Here is a 21,883-nt window from a genome sequence, read left to right as displayed (position 1 = left end):
TAAAGCTGGCTTTTTCTACTCATGTGTTGAAGATATGAGCAGGGTTTATAAAATATTTTCCCACTACACAGCCCAAGTCTAAATGAACCAGATTAATTCTTCCTCTTTGTCCCATTGTACCCTGCACCAACTTGAATTATAGCACTGTCACAACCAAATTCACTTACTTTGCATATGCCTAGCTCCCACACTAGAATGTAAGCATGATGAGGGTTGAAAAGTTACGTACTTAGAATTGTATCCCTAGCTCTTCATAGGGTACGTATATAAACAGTGTTTCTTAAATGAGGCAATGGATAAACAAGTTATGTTTTCTTTCTTTTCTTTTTTTTTCATAGTTAGGGTCTCAATCTGTCTTCTATGCTGGAGTGCAGTGGCACAATCATGGCTCACTACAGCCTCAAACTCCCAGGCTCAAGCAATCCTCCTGCCTCAGCCTCCCAAGTAGCTGAGACTACTGGCATACTCCATCATGCTCTGATAATTTTTAAAAAATTTTAGTAGAGATGGGGTCTCACTACGTTGCCTAGGCTGGTCCTGAACCCCTGAACTCATGTGAGCCTCCTGCTTTGGCCTCCCAAAGTGTTGGGATTATAGGTGTGAGCCACCGTGCCTAGCCAGTGATGTTTTCAACAGTGGGAAATCTTAGACCTACTTCTGAATTTCAGTGGCTGTACTAGTCCACTCTCATGCTGCTATAAAGAGTTGCCTGAGACTGGGTAATTTACAAAGGAAAGACATTTAATTGACTCACAGTTCTGCATAGCTGGGGAGGCCTCAGTAAACTTACAATCATGGTGGAAAGAAAAGCAAACACACCCTTCTTCACATGATGGCAGGAAGGAGAAGTACCAAGCAAAGAGGGAAAAATTCCTTATAAAACCTTCAGGTCTTGTGAGAACTCACTCACTATCACAGGAATAGCAGGATGGGGGTAACTGCCCCAATGATTCAATTACCTCCAACTGGATCCCTCCTACAACATGTGGAGATTATGGGAACTACAATTCAAGATGAGATTTGGGTAGGGACACAGCCAAACCATATCATTTCATCCCGGCCCCTCCCAAACCTCATGTCCTCACATTTTAAAAAACAATCATGCCTTCCCAACAGTCCTCCAACATCTTAATTCATTCTAGCATTAACCCAAAAGTCCAAATCCAAAGTCTAATCTGAGACAAGGCAAGTCCCTTCTGCCTATGAACCTGTAAAATCAAAAGCAAGTTAGTTACTTCCTAGATACAATAAGGGTACAGGCACTGGATAAATACACCTGTTCCAAATGGGAGAAATTGACCAGAACAAAGGGACTACAGGAACTCATGCAAGTCTGAAATCCAACGGAACAATCAGTAAATCTTTTTTTTTTTTTTTTTTTTTTTATCACCACGCCTGGCTAATTTTTTGTATTTTTAGTAGAGACGGGGTTTCAGCGTGTTAGCCAGGATGGTCTTGATCTCCTGACCTCATGATCTGCCCGCCTTCGCCTACCAAAGTGCTGGGATTACAGGCGTGAGCCACCGCGCCCGGCCTAATTTTTGTTATTTTTAGTAGAGATGGGGTTTCACCATGTTGGCCAGGATGCTGTTGATCTCTTCACCTCGTGACCGCCTGCCTCGGCCTCCCAAAGTGCTGTCTTATAATCTTAAAAATAAGATTGCCTCATTTCATGTGCATATTTTGAGCACCTTTTCATTTAACACACATGTTACCAAGTGCTTATGGTGTTTTTAGCTTTTAGTATATAAACAGAAATAAACATCCCATTCCTCATGGCCCGTTGGGGAGACAGGATATGTATTAAAAGAACAACAGAAATGTGATAAACGGTCAACACAGAGAATAAAGTTCTTCATGTGTCCTGTTAGGGAGAAAAGGTGATCTAGGAAAGCTTTCTGGGGAAGTAATATGTAAATTGAGCCTTCAACAATGAATAGGATATACTTAGAAATGGGTAATATGGTATACATATATGTATATATCTCCACAATTTTATATATATATACACATATATATACACATATATATGTATATATATACATGTATATATGTGTGTGTGTGTATATATATATATATATATATTTTTTCTTTTTTGTTGATCATTCTTGGGTGTTTCTCTCAGAGGGGGATTTGGCAGGGTCACAGGACAGTAGTGGAGGGAAGGTCAGCAGATAAACAAGTGAACAAAGTTCTTTGGTTTTCCTAGGCAGAGGACCCTGCGGCCTTCCGCAGTGTTTGTGTCCCTGGGTACTTGAGATTAGGGAGTGGTGATGACTCTTAACGAACATGCTGCCTTCAAGCATCTGTTTAACAAAGCACATCTTGCACCGCCCTTAATCCATTCAACCCTGAGTGGATACAGCACATGTTTCAGAGAGCACAGGGTTGGGGGTAAGGTCACAGATCAACAGGATCCCAAGGCAGAAGAATTTTTCTTAGTACAGAACAAAATGAAAAGTCTCCCATGTCTACCTCTTTCTACACAGACACCGCAACCATCGGATTTCTCAATCTTTTCCCCACCTTTCCCCCCTTTCTATTCCACAAAACTGCCATTGTCTTCATGGCCCGTTCTCAATGAGCTGTTGAGTACACCTCCCAGATGGGGTGGTGGCCGGGCAGAGGAGCTCCTCACTTCCCAGTAGGGGCGGCCAGGCAGAAGCGCCCCTCACCTCCCGGACGGGGCGGCTGGCTGGGCGGGGGGCTGACCCCCCACCTCCCTCCCGGACAGGGCAGCTGGCCGGGCAGAGGGGCTCCTCACTTCCCAGTAGGGGCGGCCGGGCAGAGGCGCCCCTCACTTCCCCGACAGGGCGGCTGGCTGGGCGGGGGGCTGACCCCCCACCTCCCTCCCGGACAGGGCGGCTGGCCGGGCAGAGGGGCTCCTCACTTCCCAGTAGGGGCGGCCGGGCAGAGGCGCCCCTCACTTCCCCGACGGGGCGGCTGGCCCGGCGGGGGGCTGACCCCCCCACCTCCCTCCCGGACGGGGCAGCTGGCCGGGCAGAGGGGCTCCTCACTTCCCGGTAGGGGTGGCCAGGCAGAGGCACCCCTCACCTCCCGGAGAGGGCGGCTGGCTGGGCGGGGGGCTGATCCCCCCACCTCCCTCCCCGACGGGGCGGCTGGCCGGGCGGCGGGCTGACCCCCCCACCTCCCTCCCGGACGGGGCGGCTGGCCGGGCAGGGGGCTGACCCCCCCACCTCCCTCCCGGACGGGGCGGCTGGCCGGGCGGGGGGCTGACCCCCCCACCTCCCTCCCAGACAGAGCGGCTGGCCGGGCAGAGGGGCTCCTCACTTCCCAGTAGGGGCGGCCGGGCAGAGGCGCCCCTCACCTCCCGGACGGGGCGGCTGGCCAGGCGGGGGGCTAACCCCCCCACCTCCCTCCCGGACGGGGCGGCTGGCCGGGCGGGGGGCTGACCCCCCCACCTCCCTCCCAGACAGAGCGGCTGGCCGGGCAGAGGGGCTCCTCACTTCCCAGTAGGGACGGCCGGGCAGAGGCGCCCCCCACCTCCTGGACAGGGCGGCTGGCCGGGCGGGGGGCTGATCCCCCCACCTCCCTCCCGGACGGGGCGGCTGGCCAGGTGGGGGGCTGACCCCCCCCACCTCCCTCCTGGATGGGGCGGCTGGCCGGGCAGAGGGGCTCCTCACTTCCCGGTAGGGGCGGCCGGGCAGAGGCACCCCTCGCCTCCTGGACGGGGCGGCTGGCCAGGCAGGGGGCTGACCCCCCCACCTCCCTCCCGGACGAGGCGGCTGGCCGGGCAGAGGGGCTCCTCACTTCCCGGTAGGGGCGGCCGGGCAGAGGCGCCCCTCACCTCCCGGACGGGGCGGCTGGCCGGGCGGGGGGCTGACCCCCCCACCTCCCTCCCGGACGAGGAGGGAGGACGCTCCTCACTTCTCAGACGGGGTGGCTGCCGGGCAGAGGGGCTCCTCACTTCTCAGACGGGGCGGTTACCAGGCAGAGGGTCTCCTCACTTCTCAGACAGGGCGGCCGGGCAGAGACGCTCCTCACATCCCGGACGGGGTGGCAGGGCAGAGGTGCTCCCCACATCTCAGACGATGGGTGGCCGGGCAGAGACGCTCCTCACTTCCCAGATGTGATGGCGGCCGGGAAGAGGCGCTCCTCACTTCCTAGATGGGATGGCGGCCAGGCAGAGACGCTCCTCACTTTCCAGACTGGGCAGCCAGGCAGAGGGGCTCCTCACATCCCAGACGATGGGCGGTCAGGCGGAGACGCTCCTCACTTCCCAGACGGGGTGGCTGCCAGGCAGAGGCTGCAATCTCGGCACTTAGGGAGGCCAAGGCAGGCGGCTGGGAGGTGGTTGTAGCGAGCCGAGATCAACGCCACTGCACTCCAGCCTGGGCGCCATTGAGCACTGAGTTAACGAGACTCCGTCTGCAAACCCGGCACCTCGGGAGGCCGAGGCTGGCGGATCACTCGCGGTTAGGAGCTGGAGACCAGCCCAGCCGACACATCGAAACCCCGTCTCCACCAAAAAAATACGAAAACCAGTCAGGCGTGGCGGCGCGCGCCTGCAATCGCAAGCACTCGGCAGGCTGAGGCAGGAGAATCGGGCAGGGAGGTTGCAGTGAGCTGAGATGGCAGCAGTACCGTCCAGCTTCGGCTCGGCATCAGAGGGAGACCGTGGAAAGAGGGGAGAGGGGAGAGGGGAGAGGGGAGAGGGGAGAGGGGAGAGGGGAGAGGGAGCTCTATCTACCACACAGTCTTCGAAATCGAGACAGGAAGCCTTTTTCACAATCAGTAAATCTTAAAGCTCCAAAATGACCTCTTTTGATTCCGTGTCTCACATCCACATCATACTGATGCAAGAGGTAGGTTGCCAAGGCCTTGAGCAGCTCCACCCCCATGGCTTTGCAGGGTACAACCCCCCTCAAAGCTGCCTTCATGGGCTAGCATTGAGTGTCTGTGGCTTTTCCAGGTACATAGTGCAAGCTGTCAGTGGATTTACCATTCTGTGGTCCAGAGGATGGTGGCTCTCTTCTCACAGCTCCACTGGGCAGTGCCCCACTGGGGACTCTATGTGGGGGCTTCAACCCCCCATTTTCTTTCCACACTTCCCTAGCAAATGTTCTCCATGAGGGCTTCACCCCTGCAATAAACTTCTACTTGGACATCCAGGAGTTTCTATACATCCTTAGAAATCTAGGCTGAGGTTCCCAAACCTTAATTCTTGACTTCTGTGTACCCCCAGGCTCAACACCACATGAAAGCTGCCAAGGCTTTGGGCTTGCACCCTCTGAAGACATGGCCTGAGCTGTATGTTGACCCCTTTTAGCTATGGCTGGGAAGCAGGGCACCAAGTCCCAAGACTACACAAAGCAGCAAGGCCCTGCTCCCAGCTAATGAAACCATTTTTTCCTCCTAGGCCTCTGGGCTTGTGATGGGAGGGGCTGCCATGGAGACCTCTGACATGTCCTGGAGACATTTTCCCCATTGTCTTGGCAATTAATATTTGATTCCTTGTTACTTAGGCAAATTTCTACAGCAGGTTTTAATTTCTCCTCAGAAAATGGGTTTTTCTTTTCTATCACATTTTCAGCCTGCAAATTTTCCAAACTTTTATGCTCTGCTTCCTTTTTAAACTTAAGTTTCAATTCCAAAGCATATCTTTGCAAATACATGTAACTGAATTCTTTTAACAGCACCCACGTCACATCTTAAAAACTTTACTGCTTAGAAATTCCTTCTGACAGATACCCTAAATCATCTCTTCCAAGTTCAAAGCTCCACAGATATCTAGGGCAGGGGCAAAATGCCACCAGGCTCTTTGCTAAAACATAGCAAGAGTGACCTTCATTCCAGTTCCCAACAAGTTCATCATCTCCATCTGAGACCACCTCAGCCTGGACTTCACTGTCCATATCAGTTTCAGCATTTAGGTCAAAGCATTCAACAAGATTCTAGGAAGTTCCTAACTTTTCCACTTCTTTCTATATTCTTCTGAGCCCTCCAAACTGTTCCAACTTCTGCCTGTTACCCAGTGCTAAAGTCACTCCCACATTTTTGGGTATCTTTACAGCAGTGCCCCACTCAGTACCAATTTACTGTCTTAGTCCATTCTCATGCTGCTATAAAGAACTGCCTGAGATTGGCTAATTTATAAAGGAAAGAGGTTCAATTGACCACATGACTGGGGAGGCCTCAAGAAACTTACAATCAAGGGGAAGAAAACACATTCTTCTTCACATGATGGCAGGAAGGAGAAGTGCCAAGCAAAGGGGAAAAAGCCCCTTATAAAATCATTGGATTTATGAGGACTCACTCACTATCATGTGAACAGCAGCATGGGTGTAACCTCCCTCATGATTCAATTACCTCCCAACAGGTTCCTTTCATGACACATGGGGATTATGGGAACTACAATTCAAGATGAGATTTGGGTGGGGACACAGCCAAACCATATTAGGGGTGGTTCAGATATTTCCCAGACTTCCTTACTAAGGCAAGTTGTCTATAATCTCAACTAGGTGAGTCATGTAGAATCTCAATAAGCTGGGGCTTTGCCATTAACGAGTACATCTTTATTTCAGTAAAGTCACTCATAAGCTTCTTCATAATAATAATAAAAACATTGTACCACTTTATGAGGAGCACTTATATTTGAATTTGATGTGCATTCTGAAAGGCATTTGCAGAACAGCTATCCTTGGAACAGACAAGACTAGAGGTAGGTATGTCTCACCAGAAATGTACAATCAGACATGTTTTTACTTTCAAACAAGACTTCATATGTTTTCACATTTGCTAAAACCTATTAGACCTTAGAGAAGCAGGGCTTTTATTTTGCATGGTTGTAAAATTCATGTCTTAATCCCCAAATTTTATTTACAAACATAGACTAAAAGATTCAAAGAAGCCATGTTAGCCTAGAAAAGAAAGTTAATAATTTTATGTGGGTTATGATTTGGCATATGGTTAGAATTAGAAAGTGACCTCTATCTCTACATTTTTGAGAGAAATGCCTCTGGCAACAATAAACACAGACTGATATTAAGTAGAGTTTGCATAGTGATCTTTTTTCTTTTCTTCCCTGTTCTTTGCTTCAGAAACTGATTCTGGTTAATTCAACACAAAATAAATTATTAAAGCATATCCAGTTGCTTTATATAGCATAAATATAAGCTATATATTATATATATCTGAATTATAAATAATATATATATCTACATTATAAATAATATATAGCATAAATATAAAGCAAATAGCAGGAAGAAAGGCCAAAATCACTCCCCTGGTTGGTGCATTGAAGATTTGCTGACATAGCAGCTGTGCATTGGACTCGTCAGCTTGCTCTACTGATGCATGATGCTGCCACAAGAGCTCCCGCTGCTGCCTCTGGGCCCTGAATCTAGGCATCACCAATGTGCCATCTGTCACTGGTGTGTACTGCACTGCTTCTACTTCTCAGAGTCACTAACTTCTGATGAAAATCAGTGATGGTGCATCCGACTGTTGGAGCTGAGGTCATATGGCTGGGTCTTAGTTGCAAGGGAGGTCAGGAAAGCAAGTTGTCTGACATTTTCAGCCTCTACACCGGGAAACATGATCCACCTGATAAAGTGGGGCATGCATAAAACATAAGAAAAATGATGTAGATAGTGAACACAAAATAAATGATGACTTTTCTCCAGGGAATGTCTCCAGCAAGATTTTAAACTATCTTTGCCCGAGATTCCATGCAACTTTCCTTTTCAGTTACTTTTTCTCGCACCCCTCCCTAAATCCCAAGTCTGGGATTTGCCCCACCTATACCTCAATGACACAATACCTCTTTTTTTTTTTCTGGCTAGTCCTAATTAAAAACAAAACAAAAGCAAAACTCCAACACTTGCTGCTTGAGAAGATACTAAAAACTACATACCAAACTAATTATATACTCTGTGATGACAGGGACTGTGTTGACTTGCTCAATTATTCTTAGTCTAGTGTCTTGGCTAGAGTTGTTTTCAATAAACACATGCTGAATGGCTTTGGGAAATTCAACTCTATCGAATTATGCCATTAGGCAAGGCTCTGGGAAAGTTGATTCCTCTTGGCTATCCAGACCTTGTTCAGAGAAAGCAGAGAGCTATCCCTTCATGTGTCAAATTTGATATATTGGTGGTGGTTACCCAGGAAACTATACTAAGAGTTTTGAGGATATATCCAGATTGATTAGTAGTAGGAAATGTCTGGAATGATTAATGCCTACTCTAGGTGCCAAATATGAGAGTACTGGCATGTTTCCTGGTATCTACCATCGCTGGTGTAAATACAGATACATCATTATTACATTTTAAAATTTTGGTTTTAAAAAAAAGCAAAAGAGGTTTTTTTTCAAAAAAAAAAACCACTACTTTTATGAAATGATGGAAAGACAGAACCAAAAGTCAGAATACTAACTGATGGAATAGATAAGTGTTGCCCTGTAAAGAGAGTCCTTGTGCTAATGTAACTGAAGTTGGCTACACTCTGGCTTGGTTGGCACCTTCACAGATACCTCATACTGAGATCATCTTTTTCAACCATCTGGGTTACGCATTTGATGAAGCTGCTTAGAAAGCACTCGACGTTACCTTCCAAGATGGTTTTATGATAGGTCATGCCAAGGCATTCATTATGTGATATGTTGAAACAGAAGAGAAAGGCATTCATTATGTGATATGTTGAAACAGAAGAGAAATTGGGCAAGGGAAAAGACCAGAGAATTAGGAGGAAGATCAGAGGAAAAAGGAGTCAGAAGGGGCAGAAATGACAAGGTCTAAATGAAACCAATATTGAGAGATCTAATCCACACCTTGGACTGTGGCTAATTCTTTCCAAGGTGAGGGGTGATTGCTAATTCAGAGCAGGTCAGGAGCACAGCAGTGGTGTTCAGTAGAGATGGATGGTGAGAGCATCAGATTTAAGTCAGATGGTCCAAGATGATCTATACTGTGAATAATGTATGGAAAAGCAGAAAACCTCCTCACTTTCCTTGGGACTTGTGTTTCCAAGAGGCAACACTCCTCTACTCCCCACTACATACACAAAATATTTGTATGCTTTAGGATTAGTTTATAAAAGTATTGACCCTACAGGTCATCATGACAATAGTAATGATAGCTAACGTTTATGAAAACTTATTATGTGCCTGACCTAGTACAATATTTTACATATTAATATCTGCAACAAAATGAGACAGGTACTATTAACATTCCCATGAAACTCAAAGAAATTAAGTGATTTTCCCAAGATCACAGGGCATACATAAGCAGTAGAGCTGGAGTTTTAACCTCAGAACCAGTCTTCTACTAACTATAATGCTTTCAAAGCTGCTTTCTATATTTAAAATAAAGGGATTTTGCTAATTGGGTCATTTGTACTACTGAAAACATTTTTAGAAGAATAGCTCATTTAACTTCACAATTTTTATGCTAGGAAGGTAAGCAAGACATTTTTTCTTCTGTTCGTTTTGCAATTGAGAATACTGAAGTTCAGATTGTATCAGTGTTTTGCTATGAGACCACACATCCAAAAAGTGGCAGAGCACATCAAAAACTCGGGTTTTCTTAATTATAAAACACTGGGTATAAAACTGTGAAGGGAGTAAATCTTTGCTTTGACATATGTAAATTGAACAGTTTTCTGTATCACAAAAGTGAAGAGTAGATTGATAAGCTACCCCTGAACAGTTTTTTATTCATATTAAATACCAAGTAGCTTTACACATTTAACAAATAGTAACTGCTTACTAGTGCACCAGACACAATTTATACATATAAACTTTCACAGCTGAAAAGTACCTTAGAAGCTGTTTGTTTTGAATTTCTGATTTTATAGCTGAGGAAAAAAAAAAAAAACCCAAGTGGTGAACTTATTCAATGTTACCTTATTCATTACTGCTACACCCTGGTCCAGAAAGCCTCTGTTCACATTCCACATTTCCCCCCTTTACAGAATAAAAATTCCTGAACAAAATTATTACATGAAAAACTTCTTTATTTTCTCCTGGAGGTCAAGGAAGATTTTGTATTAAGAATGTTCTCAGATTGAAGTTGCAAAAAAAATGCATGTATGTATGAATGTAGGATATTAATATAGATGTCGATATTAATGTTAAATTGGGTTAAAGATGACTCAAAGATAGTTCACCTAATGCATTGCAATAGTTGTGCCTCAAGATTTCCAAGAAACTACTGAAGAAATTAGGTTGGCAATTTTTCTTGATTCTTCTGAGGAATCATTATGGCCAGCAGATGCCACTGTTGTCAGTTGTAAATATTCTTTCAAGTTTCAAATATGGAAAATTACTAGAAAAAGGGGTAAGTGAAAAGTAGCAAAAGTAATCCTGTTATCTTTTACAGATTGAGTAGTGCAAGTACTGTATAATTGAATCCTATTATTTACCTTTTAGCAAAATATTTAAGTAAACACTTAGCAAATAAAGACACTCTAAAATTATAAGAAAAAAATTAACAGGGGAAAGAATGAGTTCTCTATGTTTGAAAATCCTACTCATTTTTAAAAATTAGAAGTCCATACGATGGTCAATGTTGGCTGATAGCTACATTTAGTAGCCAAGATATATTTTATCCTGATGAGTGACATTGAGGGAGAATAAAATAAATTAATTCTGTTCCTTTTTGTTATTATAGCATCATAAAACAGTTTTATATTTTTCAAATCTGTACTCAGTTGTGAACAAGTTGTTATTGCAAAATTTATTATATTACTATCTTCTATTTCCATCAATGTTTGTACATGATGTTAGGGTTTTGTTTGTCTGTTTGTTTGTTTGTTTAAGAGACGGTCTGGTTCTGTTGCCCAGGCTGCAGTGCAGTGGCACTATCATAACTCACTGCAACCTTGACCTCCTGGGCTCAAGCAATCCTCCCACCTCAGTTTTCAGAGTAGGTGGGATTACAGATGCACACCACCATACCCAGCTAATATATAAAGGATAATTTATAGTATCTTATTTATTTTAAAACACACGTTTAAAGCAAGAATTTATATAAAATTGTATTTGAAGTTTATAACATTGAAGGTAGATTATGATAGTTTAGGGATCTATATTGGAATTCCTGGAGGAAACACTAAAAATAGAGAGAATTACCTGTTTTACAATGTTTTAAAATTGCAGTACTGACTATATTGATTACAATCTCTCAGTAATCAATACTACAATTAGAAAAATCAATAAATACATAGAAAAGATTTAAACAATATGATAAACTAACTTGACATAATTATTGATTGGACGGGAAAATGAGATATTTTTGTTTTAATATAGAAGACAGGCAAACATGGTTTTTGAATGAAGAAAAGGAACCAGTGGTGAGAGAAAGAAAAGGGAGACAGAATAATCAATGGAAAGAAGTCTTAGAGAATTCAGAGTGGGAGAAATCAAAGGCAGAGGTTGAGTGATTGTCCTTAGACATGAGCAGGGTAATTGTTTCTCCATGAGGGCATGAACAAAAAAAGATAAAATAGATGCAGGGAGCATGTCATCTTAAATGTTAAACAAGTAAATCGTTGTAAGTTGTGTATTAATATTTGCAACTAATTTAAGGTACAATACAAAAGCATGCTTTTTGGCAAGAGATTCTCAAATGTTTTAAATTGCATCCACATAAAGCTGCTTGGCTTTTATTCAGAAATATGACTTTTTTTTTCTTTCTCTTTTTTGGGGCAAGGGACATGGAGAGGAGACGTATAAGTGGCAGGAAGTTGAAAGAATTTATTTTCAATGGTTTTCTTTCTTGTGAAATAGAAAGTAATGCTATGTACTGAGAATTTGGGGTTAGAAAGGAGACAAAATATTTGAGCAAAACAGCAACACTTTGACATAGACACAGAAAAGTGACAAAGAAAGTGAATTTAAAATAACAGCCCCAAACTGTAAACTTATATTTTTTTGTTCCCACTCTGATGGTAACTATTAAAAAGCCCTTTAACTTAAAAAAAATCCCAAACCAAAACTGACAAAGATAATAAAAAAGTTATTCTCAGAAAAAGAAACCAAATGTAAAAAAGTATGAGAGATCCCCATCTAATCTGGTATTCAGATAAATATAAATTCAGACAATGAAATACCATGCCATGTCCCACCAGATTAGAAAACAAAACAAAACAGAAATTCAGGTGTCATTGAGAATGTGGATCAACTAAAATTTTTATTCTCTTCCAGTGGTAATTTAATTTATTTAACCACTTTGGAGGTACTTGGGCAAATTCTAGGGAGTTGAAGATGATATATCACAAGGACCTGCTTCTTGCCTTGGGAGAGATTGTTAAGTCCCCACCCATTTCCATAGATCTGGCCATCCTGCCCTGCAGGAGTACATTTCCCTGCCCCACTGCGTAGGACTTGGTCATGTGATCCGGTTTGGTCACTTGAATCTGAGTAGACACCAGTAGTCCTTGTATATACAAGCTTTCAGAGGCATTGCAAGCTGTTGCCAGGTTTCCTCTGCCATGAGAAGGGCATAGATAGGAGCTGCGCTTCATCCTAACTGCACAAATTTGATTTAAAATTTCTTAGAATTGTCCAGGCACGGTGGCTTACACCTGTAATCCCAGCACTTTGGGAGGCCGAGGTGGGTGGACTGCCTGAGATCGGGAGTTTAAGATCAGCCTGGCCAACACAGTGAAACCACATCTCTACTAAAAATACAAAAAATTAGCTAGGTGTGGTGGCAGGCCCCTGTAATCCCCTCTACTAAGGAGGCTGAGGCAAGAGAATCGCTTGAACTCGGGAGGCAGAGGTTGCAGTGAACTGAGATCGTGCCATTGCATTCCAGCCTAGGCAACAAGAGTGAAACTCCGTCTCAAAAAATAAAAATAAAAAATTAGAATTTTTGAAGTTTTAGAGTTATAGCTCTTTGCAGTGAAAGTTCTTTTTTTAACATGTAAAGACAATAAAAACAAAGTGCTAATGAATCATAAAAATATGTTTATTTGAATGTTTATCAATTGTAAGATTCTAAATATACATGAAAAGATTCCTGGAAAATGTCACACATTTTGTCTTAATGTTTGTAACTGGCTTAAGGCACATAATACAAAATACTTCTTCTGATACAGACATCTTCAAACGTTTAACCACATTGAAACAAAATTGCATTAGAGCTTTATATGGTACAATACATCTGTAATAAATGTTTGGGAGAAAAACACTTTGTGGGTAAAAAAAGTACACTAGTATTCACTGGCAAAAATCTATTAGTAGATTCCATTTGGTTTTTTTTGGTTTTCCGAGTAGATTTCCATAGAAAAATATATTTGTCTACATGTCTTTCAAAAGTATATTATTATATAATACATGGTTAAATTATCTGCATGAAAAAAACTCAATACCTGAGAATTTGCCAATTAATAGTTAATTTTTATACTCCCTTATGTTCTGGCTTTGAGAAACCTCTGATATAAAATAACTTAAACATCTCTAATAAAACTTTTACATATGTCAATATATTTTTATGTTTACCAAAATAAGATCTTCAAAATTAAAAGAATTCTCACATATTTAATTAATAGAATACAGTACATAACTTTGAGAAAATAGATTTTTAAAGAATATATATACACATACAAGAATTATAAAGGCAAAACAGAATATAAACATTATAAAAACAATGTATTGTTCTTATAAGTACAATCAAATTTGAGGTAGATTTTTAAAATTAAATTATATCATATCTTTATTATACCCACAAAATTTTTTATTTACTATTTAACCCAAACATACATTTTTAATACACAATTTGTACCTCATTTTGAGGACTATTTTTTAATTGAAGCCCCATAATCCACAAGCAAAAATTAAAGAAAAAATAAAAGAAGGTATCTAAACTGTATGAGTACAAAGTATAATGGCTCTGTGCTTTTTTATGTAACTATTGATTTGCTATTTGTCGGAAAGATTCAATAATGTTTATAGTAATTTTGAATGTTTATTATCCTAATATTTACTTGCTTCATTTTAGCAAGTAGAATAAACATTTCATTGTACAGTACAAAACTGAGCAGAGATTTACATGTGTGTTTATAGGTATAAAATAAGTGTGGTCCAGGCCAAGATGTTAAGAGCAACACTGTCTGGGTATAATTCATTCAATCCTGGTATTCTCTATTATAAATTATTATGTTCTTTAAAAAATATCCTGATTAGATATAAAATAAATTAAGATAGCTCTTACATTTCTTTTATAGACCTTATTAAGCAGTGATTTGAATCCCTGATGAGCACCCTGAAAAAAAGGCAGAGACATATTGGACATGGAAATCTTGGGAAGGGAGATATAAAGAAATGAGCACCAGTTATTTGAATATTCCAGAGAATATCCCCTCTTTAGGGCATACTTCCCCCTTCTAAATGTTCATATGACTTGAATTGGGAGACCAGTAGCCATGTGAGGAAGACACTTTCCACAGTACCCTCCACATTTGCCGAAAAATCTAGTTCCATCCTGAAAATCGGAAGAAGAAATACAAAAGAATCTTATACAAGCTGGTATCTGTATGCAAATAGCAGAAAAAGCAAATGCTTTGAATCATATGGCTAAAATCATTAGCAGAGGTTTCCTATAACAATTGCATTTGAGGTCAAAGATCATACCCCTTTTGATATTAGTTCAAATTGGTGGACATGGGAAAGTTAAAGGATATTAGATAACCTGAGATTCATATTAGCTAGTTGAATATTATATACCATACTATAATTTAGACAATTTAAATCTCAATTAAGATTTAAATCCGATCCACATATTTCAATCTCAATCCACATATATTTCATCTAGGTATCTATTTGCTTCAGTGAGTGTATTAAAACCTCTCCCAATTTGCAATCCAGTATTTACATAATTTTATATAATAATCTCTTTAAATAAAAGAAAGATATTGTACAAACTTGACTTTAAAGGCATATAATTCATTTTATATCCCATTTATTTCAAGCATCTCGTGGAGGCATTAGAAACACACTCTGGAGAAAAGTATAGAAGGTGGCAAAATAGAGAAAATAAATAGATAAAAACTGGGCTGAAAGCAATCATTAGAATTAGAAAAGAACTAAAATGGGAGATTGTTCCATAAGCAGAGCAGTTCACTGAGGAACAGGTGGCAGAGGTAGGCTGAAGTGGGTTGGTCAGGACGTGATAGACGCCTCACGTCTTTAGGTCTACAAGTCAAGACTGAAGACATTTCCAGAACATGAGACAAAAATAGGTTGAACGCCTATCATATCTGGAAAAGGTAATTTTTTTAAATCTAAGGGAGTAAAGATAGAGAAGAAAACTGTAGGTTCTTGGGACATTTTGAGATGGAAGAATGTTTTGAGACCGGAAGCTTTTGAAGTTACCTTCTCTTTCTAAAGCAATTTAACTCTGGAGAATCTGAGTACACAGAGAAGGGAATGGCAGTAAAATCTCCGAGTTGTATAACTCCCTATTCCCTCTGTTGAAATAAAAACTCTATCTTCATTAAACTTATTGGCAAAGGAAAATATGTTTGCATTTCTGTAAGTATATCTGGATTTTACCAGTCAGTTTCACACCAGGCATCAGATTTCAAGAACTAGTTATGTGCAACATTTTTGATTGAGATAGAACTTCTCAACGAAATGAATAATGAATTAATCTTGAGAAGTTAATAAAAACACAAATCCTTCATTAAGCACAATTTTATCATCTTCAGAAATAGAATGTTTTAAAGGCTATGACTATCAGAATACTAAATTTCATTTATGAGAAATATTTATATAAATAGGAGTATAACAAAATTTACTTTTATCATAAGAAATAAAAGTCATAAAACATTAGAGTATACCGGGGCTGTTGCTGGTGCTAATTTATGTGTAATATAGGTGAGAACACCTATAACCTAGATCCAGATTTACTATGAGCAGGGCTATGTTATCTAAGACACAATAACCATAAGTAATAGAAAGCATTTCATGAAGTGTACATGTTAGAACACCATACCTGCAGAAAATTAAGTGGATTCTACTTTGGATAATACAACATGTGCTATAGTTACAATAATTATAAGAATAAACTATAAAAATAGTTATAACTATATATATAAATACTACATAACAGTCTACATTTTATAGATAAAATAACAATGTTATCTAGATAAAGATAGGAAAACATGAGTACAACATAAATACATAATCCTAATTCTTGAAAAAACTGTGAAGAATATTTGTTAAATGACAAGTGTCTCCAACACCACCCCCATCACTAAAACAGTGAGGGAAGAAAACAAAAAATTTAACCCTCATTTTGAAATATTAAAACCTGTAAACCTTCAGTAATTAAAGTATAGTAAAAAGCATACCTTTCTTGAACATCTGTATTTCAAGTCATTAGCTCCAAACTTGAGATAGACAAAATCTATATGTCCTGGCATTTGGCAATTTATGTTCAAATATCTATAGCCTATATATGGATTCATAAATATACAAAACCTCCACATGCACATTAATACAAATGAATCCCGTTTCATTTCATAAATTAATGTTGTGCTCCATTATATGTAATATACCCATTATATGCAATATCTCTTTAGTCATCAATTTCATATAAGTTTACATTTTAGGTAGAGAACCTTTAATGCTAGTTCATAGCTCAGAAGTATTTCAAACAGGCTTTTTGGTCCCGCAGGACTTACCTCTGATCTTCGTATGCTGACAGAGGTATAACTCCCCTGAGTGAGCCACTTTGCTGTGCTGGATATCTTCATCCCAGTTCCTGACAAATTAATGCTAAACTGTCCCTGGATTGCAAATAAAACAAAGAAAAATAGATGGAATTTACAAAATATTTGATTACAAATAAGTCTTCTCAATTGCAAGGGGCAACTGAATTAATACTATATAATGTTATTTGTGGAGAAGTAACTCTGCCCAACTCTAGGACTCTATGATTCGACAATTAGAACTAATGGTCCTGTAGAAATTAGCAAGTTCTGACAGAAATAGTGTTCACGGGGACCAACATTTGCTGCACTTTAACATTTCTACACGTTCCATTTTTGACCCTTCATTGCTAACTTCTATGCTGTTTCACCTGTTTGACATATTTTCCAGAATCTCTGTTATTGCCCCATTCCTTTTGTGGTAAGAATATTACTTCTTAACTCACCACACAAAACTATCTAATATAATATTATTTTCCTGGCAATTACATCCATTTTAAACACCAGAAACAGCGTGCAGATGTGTGATGCCACATGATTTACACACATTATGGTGTGTGGGTCCCCTATGAGCTTCATGATCTAATTCTTTCCAAGTGCAGGACCATTTTTATGTCAAAATACTTCAGACTATCTTTGTTAACAGTTAAATTGTAAATATTAACTGAGAAAATGTGTTATTAAAATGGGTAACATTTGTGTCATATTTATATAATTTTACAGTACAGATTTAAACATTGAAAAGTAGAACTGCAAACAAGTTCAGTCTACTGACAATGTTCAGTAGGCATATAGATTCAGAACAATATTACGACATTCTTTAATTACCTCACAATATCTCAGTGGCTTAAGACTCATGAATCTTGAGCAAGATTGTGATGAAACACTGGATTTTATATTATATGAATGAAAATATTATCTTGTCATAAAAGCAAAAGCTAAATAAACTCTCTGTATATATAATATGAATATTAATATTGCTAAAACAAATAGATATCAATTTAGTCATTAACTTGGATTTCTTAGCAATCTTATATTGTATATTTCTCATTTAAAAACAAAGATCAAATATTCGCATAAAACAATGACAATAAATGGAGAATTTTCCATTGCAGAAATAATTAGTTTTAGATAAATTTCAAAGAAAATGTATCACATACAACATCACTTGGTTATGAAATTTAGAATATGAACTCTATGTCAGCTTCATTGCTATATTCCCAGAGCCCAGAACAGGGCCTAAGTTCTCAATAAGTGTTTTTGAATGGATGAATTAAGTGCAGCATTAAAAACATTAAATAGTAGTATTATAAAAGTAAATACACAAATACATATATAAAACTCTTCAGACTCTGTGATAATGAATGACACTAAAACCAGACAAAGTCGTATTTTATGTTCACAAATATTTGAATAAAAAGAATTGATTCTTAGGATATATTATTCTATTTGATACTTAATCAACCTGATACAGGTTTTGCACTGTATACCTCCAATCTCACATTCCTTCTCAGATAGGTTTTTCACCAAATAAAGTTATTAAAAAATGAAAATATATTCTACCATGTAAATTTCTTGTAACCAGATGCTCCTTGAGTGCTCAATTGGGCCATGCAACCTAATACTGTTGTTCCATTCTTCCATTTGCTCTCTACCTCCCTGATCAATGTGCCTTAAAAATATTCAAATGTATACACATTGGAAGTAAAAGGAATAAATCTGACTGACTACTGAGAGCCTTAGGTGGTCATTAACACAATTAGTTGAGTCTAGAACTATCGATTGTTCCATTTCTCTGGACTAATTTTCATGAGCTTTACTTCTGTTCTTAGTCCTCACTTAGAAAGCTAAATATGGTCTCAAAAAAAATGGTAAAACAATTATCTAAAATTTGGTATGATGTTGACGGAGGTAAAAATACATCTCACTCATTTGTTCAAAATTAACTGACTGGCAGACATGGTGTCAAGTACCATGAAAGTTCAGACAGATCTCACTCTAAATCTGTTAAGTGAAATAGCATATGTACCTAAAAAAAGTAATTCAACAAGAGAACTATAAGTGCCATAAAAAGGTACTTATACATTCCTATAGGATTTTAGAAGTAATAAATAAGTGAGTGTGAATAAGTGTGTTAATTAATTCCAATACTTCATTTAAGATTAAAATTTAAACCTCAAACCTAATCTTTAACTTAAAAATTAGTTCAACACACGAGGTCCTCTCTCTCTCTCACTGTCTCTCTCTCCATACATGCATATGTAGTATGAAATGTCAGGAGAGTAGATACGTAGTATGAAACTTATCTCCTCTTCTACTCTCCTGACATTTTGAAGAAGCAGCCACTAAACAAAGTAAAATTCCAGTAGCCAAATCACAAATGGAAGGTAAAATGATTCAAAAGACCTAGGAATTCAATAAATTGGAATGTTTATTCTTGAGTAACTGGCTGCATCAAAGAAAAAGGTAAGTACGGGTATAAGATAGAGGAGAAGCATATAGATAGATGCAAGTTTTAATGTTTCACTTCTTGGATTGACTGGTTGGTTCATGTGTGCTCATTAAATAATTATGTTTTACAGTTTTTAAATGTACTGTATACATTTTATTATGTATGTAATCTATAGATCTAATATAATACCAATACAAATTTTCCACCCAGAATCTTTGTACATACAGAGAGTTGATTCTAAAATTTATATAGAAAGGCTATGGATTTAAATAGTCGTAATAAGCTTACAAAAGAAGAATGAAGCTGGAGGACCCATGCTACTTTAACACTTACTGTAAAGCTATCCTAATCAAGACGTATGGTGTTGGTGAAGACAGAGACATGTAGATCAAAGGGAAAAAAAGACCCACATAAATATGGCCAATACTTTTGACAAAGGTAGAAAGGCAAATAAGTGGAGAAAACATTGTCTTTTCAACACATGGTGTTAGAACAGCTGTCTGTCTATATGTTTTTGACTCAGACAAAAAATCAGGTCTATAAATCCCTCAGACTTAATACAAAATTTAATTCAAAATAATTTGTAGGTCTAGGTATAAAGCATAAAACTATAAAAAGTTTTTGAAGAAAATTTCCAAAAGGAGAAAAATCTTAGTAATTTGAGTTTAATGATTTCTCAGAAATGACTCTAAATGTACAGTCCATAAAAGAAAAATTTGACTTTATTAAAATTGAAAACTGCTTTGTGAGAGATATTTAAAAGAAAGAAAAGACAAGGTTCAGACTAAAATGCCGTATCCAACAGAAGACCAGAACATATAAAAAAACTCAAAACTCAACCGTAAGGAAACAAACAACTCAATTTTTAAAATGAGTAAGACTTGAAAACACATATCACCGGCCGGGCACGGTGGCTCACGCCTGTAATCCCTGCACTTTGGGAGGCTGAGGTGGATGTATCACCTGAGGTCAGGAGTTCAAGACCAGCCTGGCCAACAGGGTGAAACCCTGTCTCCACTAAAAATACAAAAATTAGCTGGGCATGGTGGCAGTCACCTGTAATCCTAGCCACTCAGGAGGCTGAGGCAGGGGAATTTCTTGAACCTGGGAGGCAGAGGTTGCAGTGAGCTGAGATTGTGCTACTGCATACCAGCCTGGGCGACAGAGCACGACTCTGTCTCAAAAAAATAAATAAAAATAAATTTAAAAATAAGCATAAAAAGACAAAGGACATAAAAAGAGAGTAGGGGTAGCAATGTTGATAAAAGATAAAGGAGAATTTGAGTCCCCAATCATTAAACCATGACAAGGAAGTGCTAAAAGTAATAATCCATAAAGAAGACATAACACATAATAAATATTATGTATCAAATCATAGAGAACAACTTTTATGAAGCAAAAACTATGAGATATGCATGGAGACACAGACACACCCTAATAATAGGAAAAATCAATATACCACTTCCAGTAACAAGAGAGATCAAGTGAACAAAAGTAAGGACATGATCTAAACAATGTAATCGAAAGGGTAGATCTTATGGATATATATTAAACTCTACACCCTGATAATAATGAATACACATTCCAAATATCTAACAACTGACTCTTAACATTCAAACTGGATGCTGGCCAAGACCCACTGACATTAGCCGAATATGATTATTTCTCTTACTTTTATGTAATTACCAACCAGTTAAATAGATCCACATTACTTTTGTTTTTTAAAAGTTTTTGTGGCTTTGCAAAAAGTACAAAACATTTACTTTACTTTACTTTCGACATATGCATTCTAAAGTCACACCACACTCCTTAACTTCATCTCATATTGCAATGTGGCAAAGTTTATTTTCCCTAAAGAGTGCCATATGTGTCCATACTCTTTTTAGCATTCCTATCCCAGACTATCCTGTCACATGCGAACACAGAGGATTTGGGTTTGATGAATCCCAAACAACAGAATAAGTTCTTTCTGTGACATCAAGCATCTGGAGAGTATTCATGCAAATGCTGTGTAACATAACACAGAATCTGGTTTATATATTACAGAACATCTCCAAAAATATTGGGCAGTTTGTATTTTTGGTAACAGTAGCCTCAAGGAGATAAATACAGGCTGAATATAGATGGGCACAGCTCCTTTTGACAGCATGTGTCTATGCCCAATAACAACCAATTTTGGAAATGGAGCTTTGCATTTCAGAAATGCCTAGAAAACCATGCAAGAGAGACATCTCGCCCCAGTGGGCAGGAAGAGCATTTTATTGCCGGTTCTGCCTATGACTTTCTTCAGGATCTTGGACAGACTGTTAACACAGAATGTCTGTTTCTTCAGCTATAAACTGGGCAATCGCAGTTTATAGCTATATAACTTTTTCAAGATCTTATAGGGAAAAAAGAGGATTACAGAGACATTGGAGAAAGGGAGTTAGAAAGAAATGGAAATAGCTATCTTATGATTTAAAAACCTGGTTGTGCAAATATCTCATTCAAATTCCATGTACATGAAGAAATATTTTATTTGTAATAATTGGACTTATGTTAAGGTATTTCCTATAAGAAAATTCATTAATAAAATAAAATAAAATTTTAATTCCATTTGACAGTTATATGATTTACTTGTATATGCGTCTCCTGTGATTTTCTTGATGTCTCACTGACCAGACCTTTCCCAATACAACATGTAATGACAAGGACCAGATTTCCAGAACTGGGTGACCTTTCCAAAGTAACAACATTTGTTAGGCTTTGTATTAG

General features: G+C 39.1%; 1 protein-coding gene across 1 annotated transcript in view; it reads right to left on the bottom strand.

Annotated features, from left to right (window-relative positions):
- Positions 1-13,722: 13,722 nt before the first annotated feature.
- ADAMTS20 (ADAM metallopeptidase with thrombospondin type 1 motif 20) overlaps positions 13,723-21,883 on the bottom strand; it is a 191,162-nt gene continuing 183,001 nt past the window's right edge. The window contains exons 35-36 of the mRNA XM_054664337.2: positions 16,651-16,755; positions 13,723-14,447 (exon numbers count right to left, since the gene is read on the bottom strand). Coding sequence (XP_054520312.2) covers positions 14,358-14,447; positions 16,651-16,755 — 195 coding nt within the window. The 3' untranslated portion in view covers positions 13,723-14,357. The remainder of the gene's footprint in view (positions 14,448-16,650; positions 16,756-21,883) is intronic.

The sequence above is a fragment of the Pan troglodytes genome, chromosome 10 (assembly GCF_028858775.2).
Source record: "Pan troglodytes isolate AG18354 chromosome 10, NHGRI_mPanTro3-v2.0_pri, whole genome shotgun sequence".
NCBI lineage: Eukaryota > Metazoa > Chordata > Mammalia > Primates > Hominidae > Pan > Pan troglodytes.
Note: the sequence above shows the minus strand (reverse complement) of the source record. Positions and strands in the feature narration are given on the sequence as shown.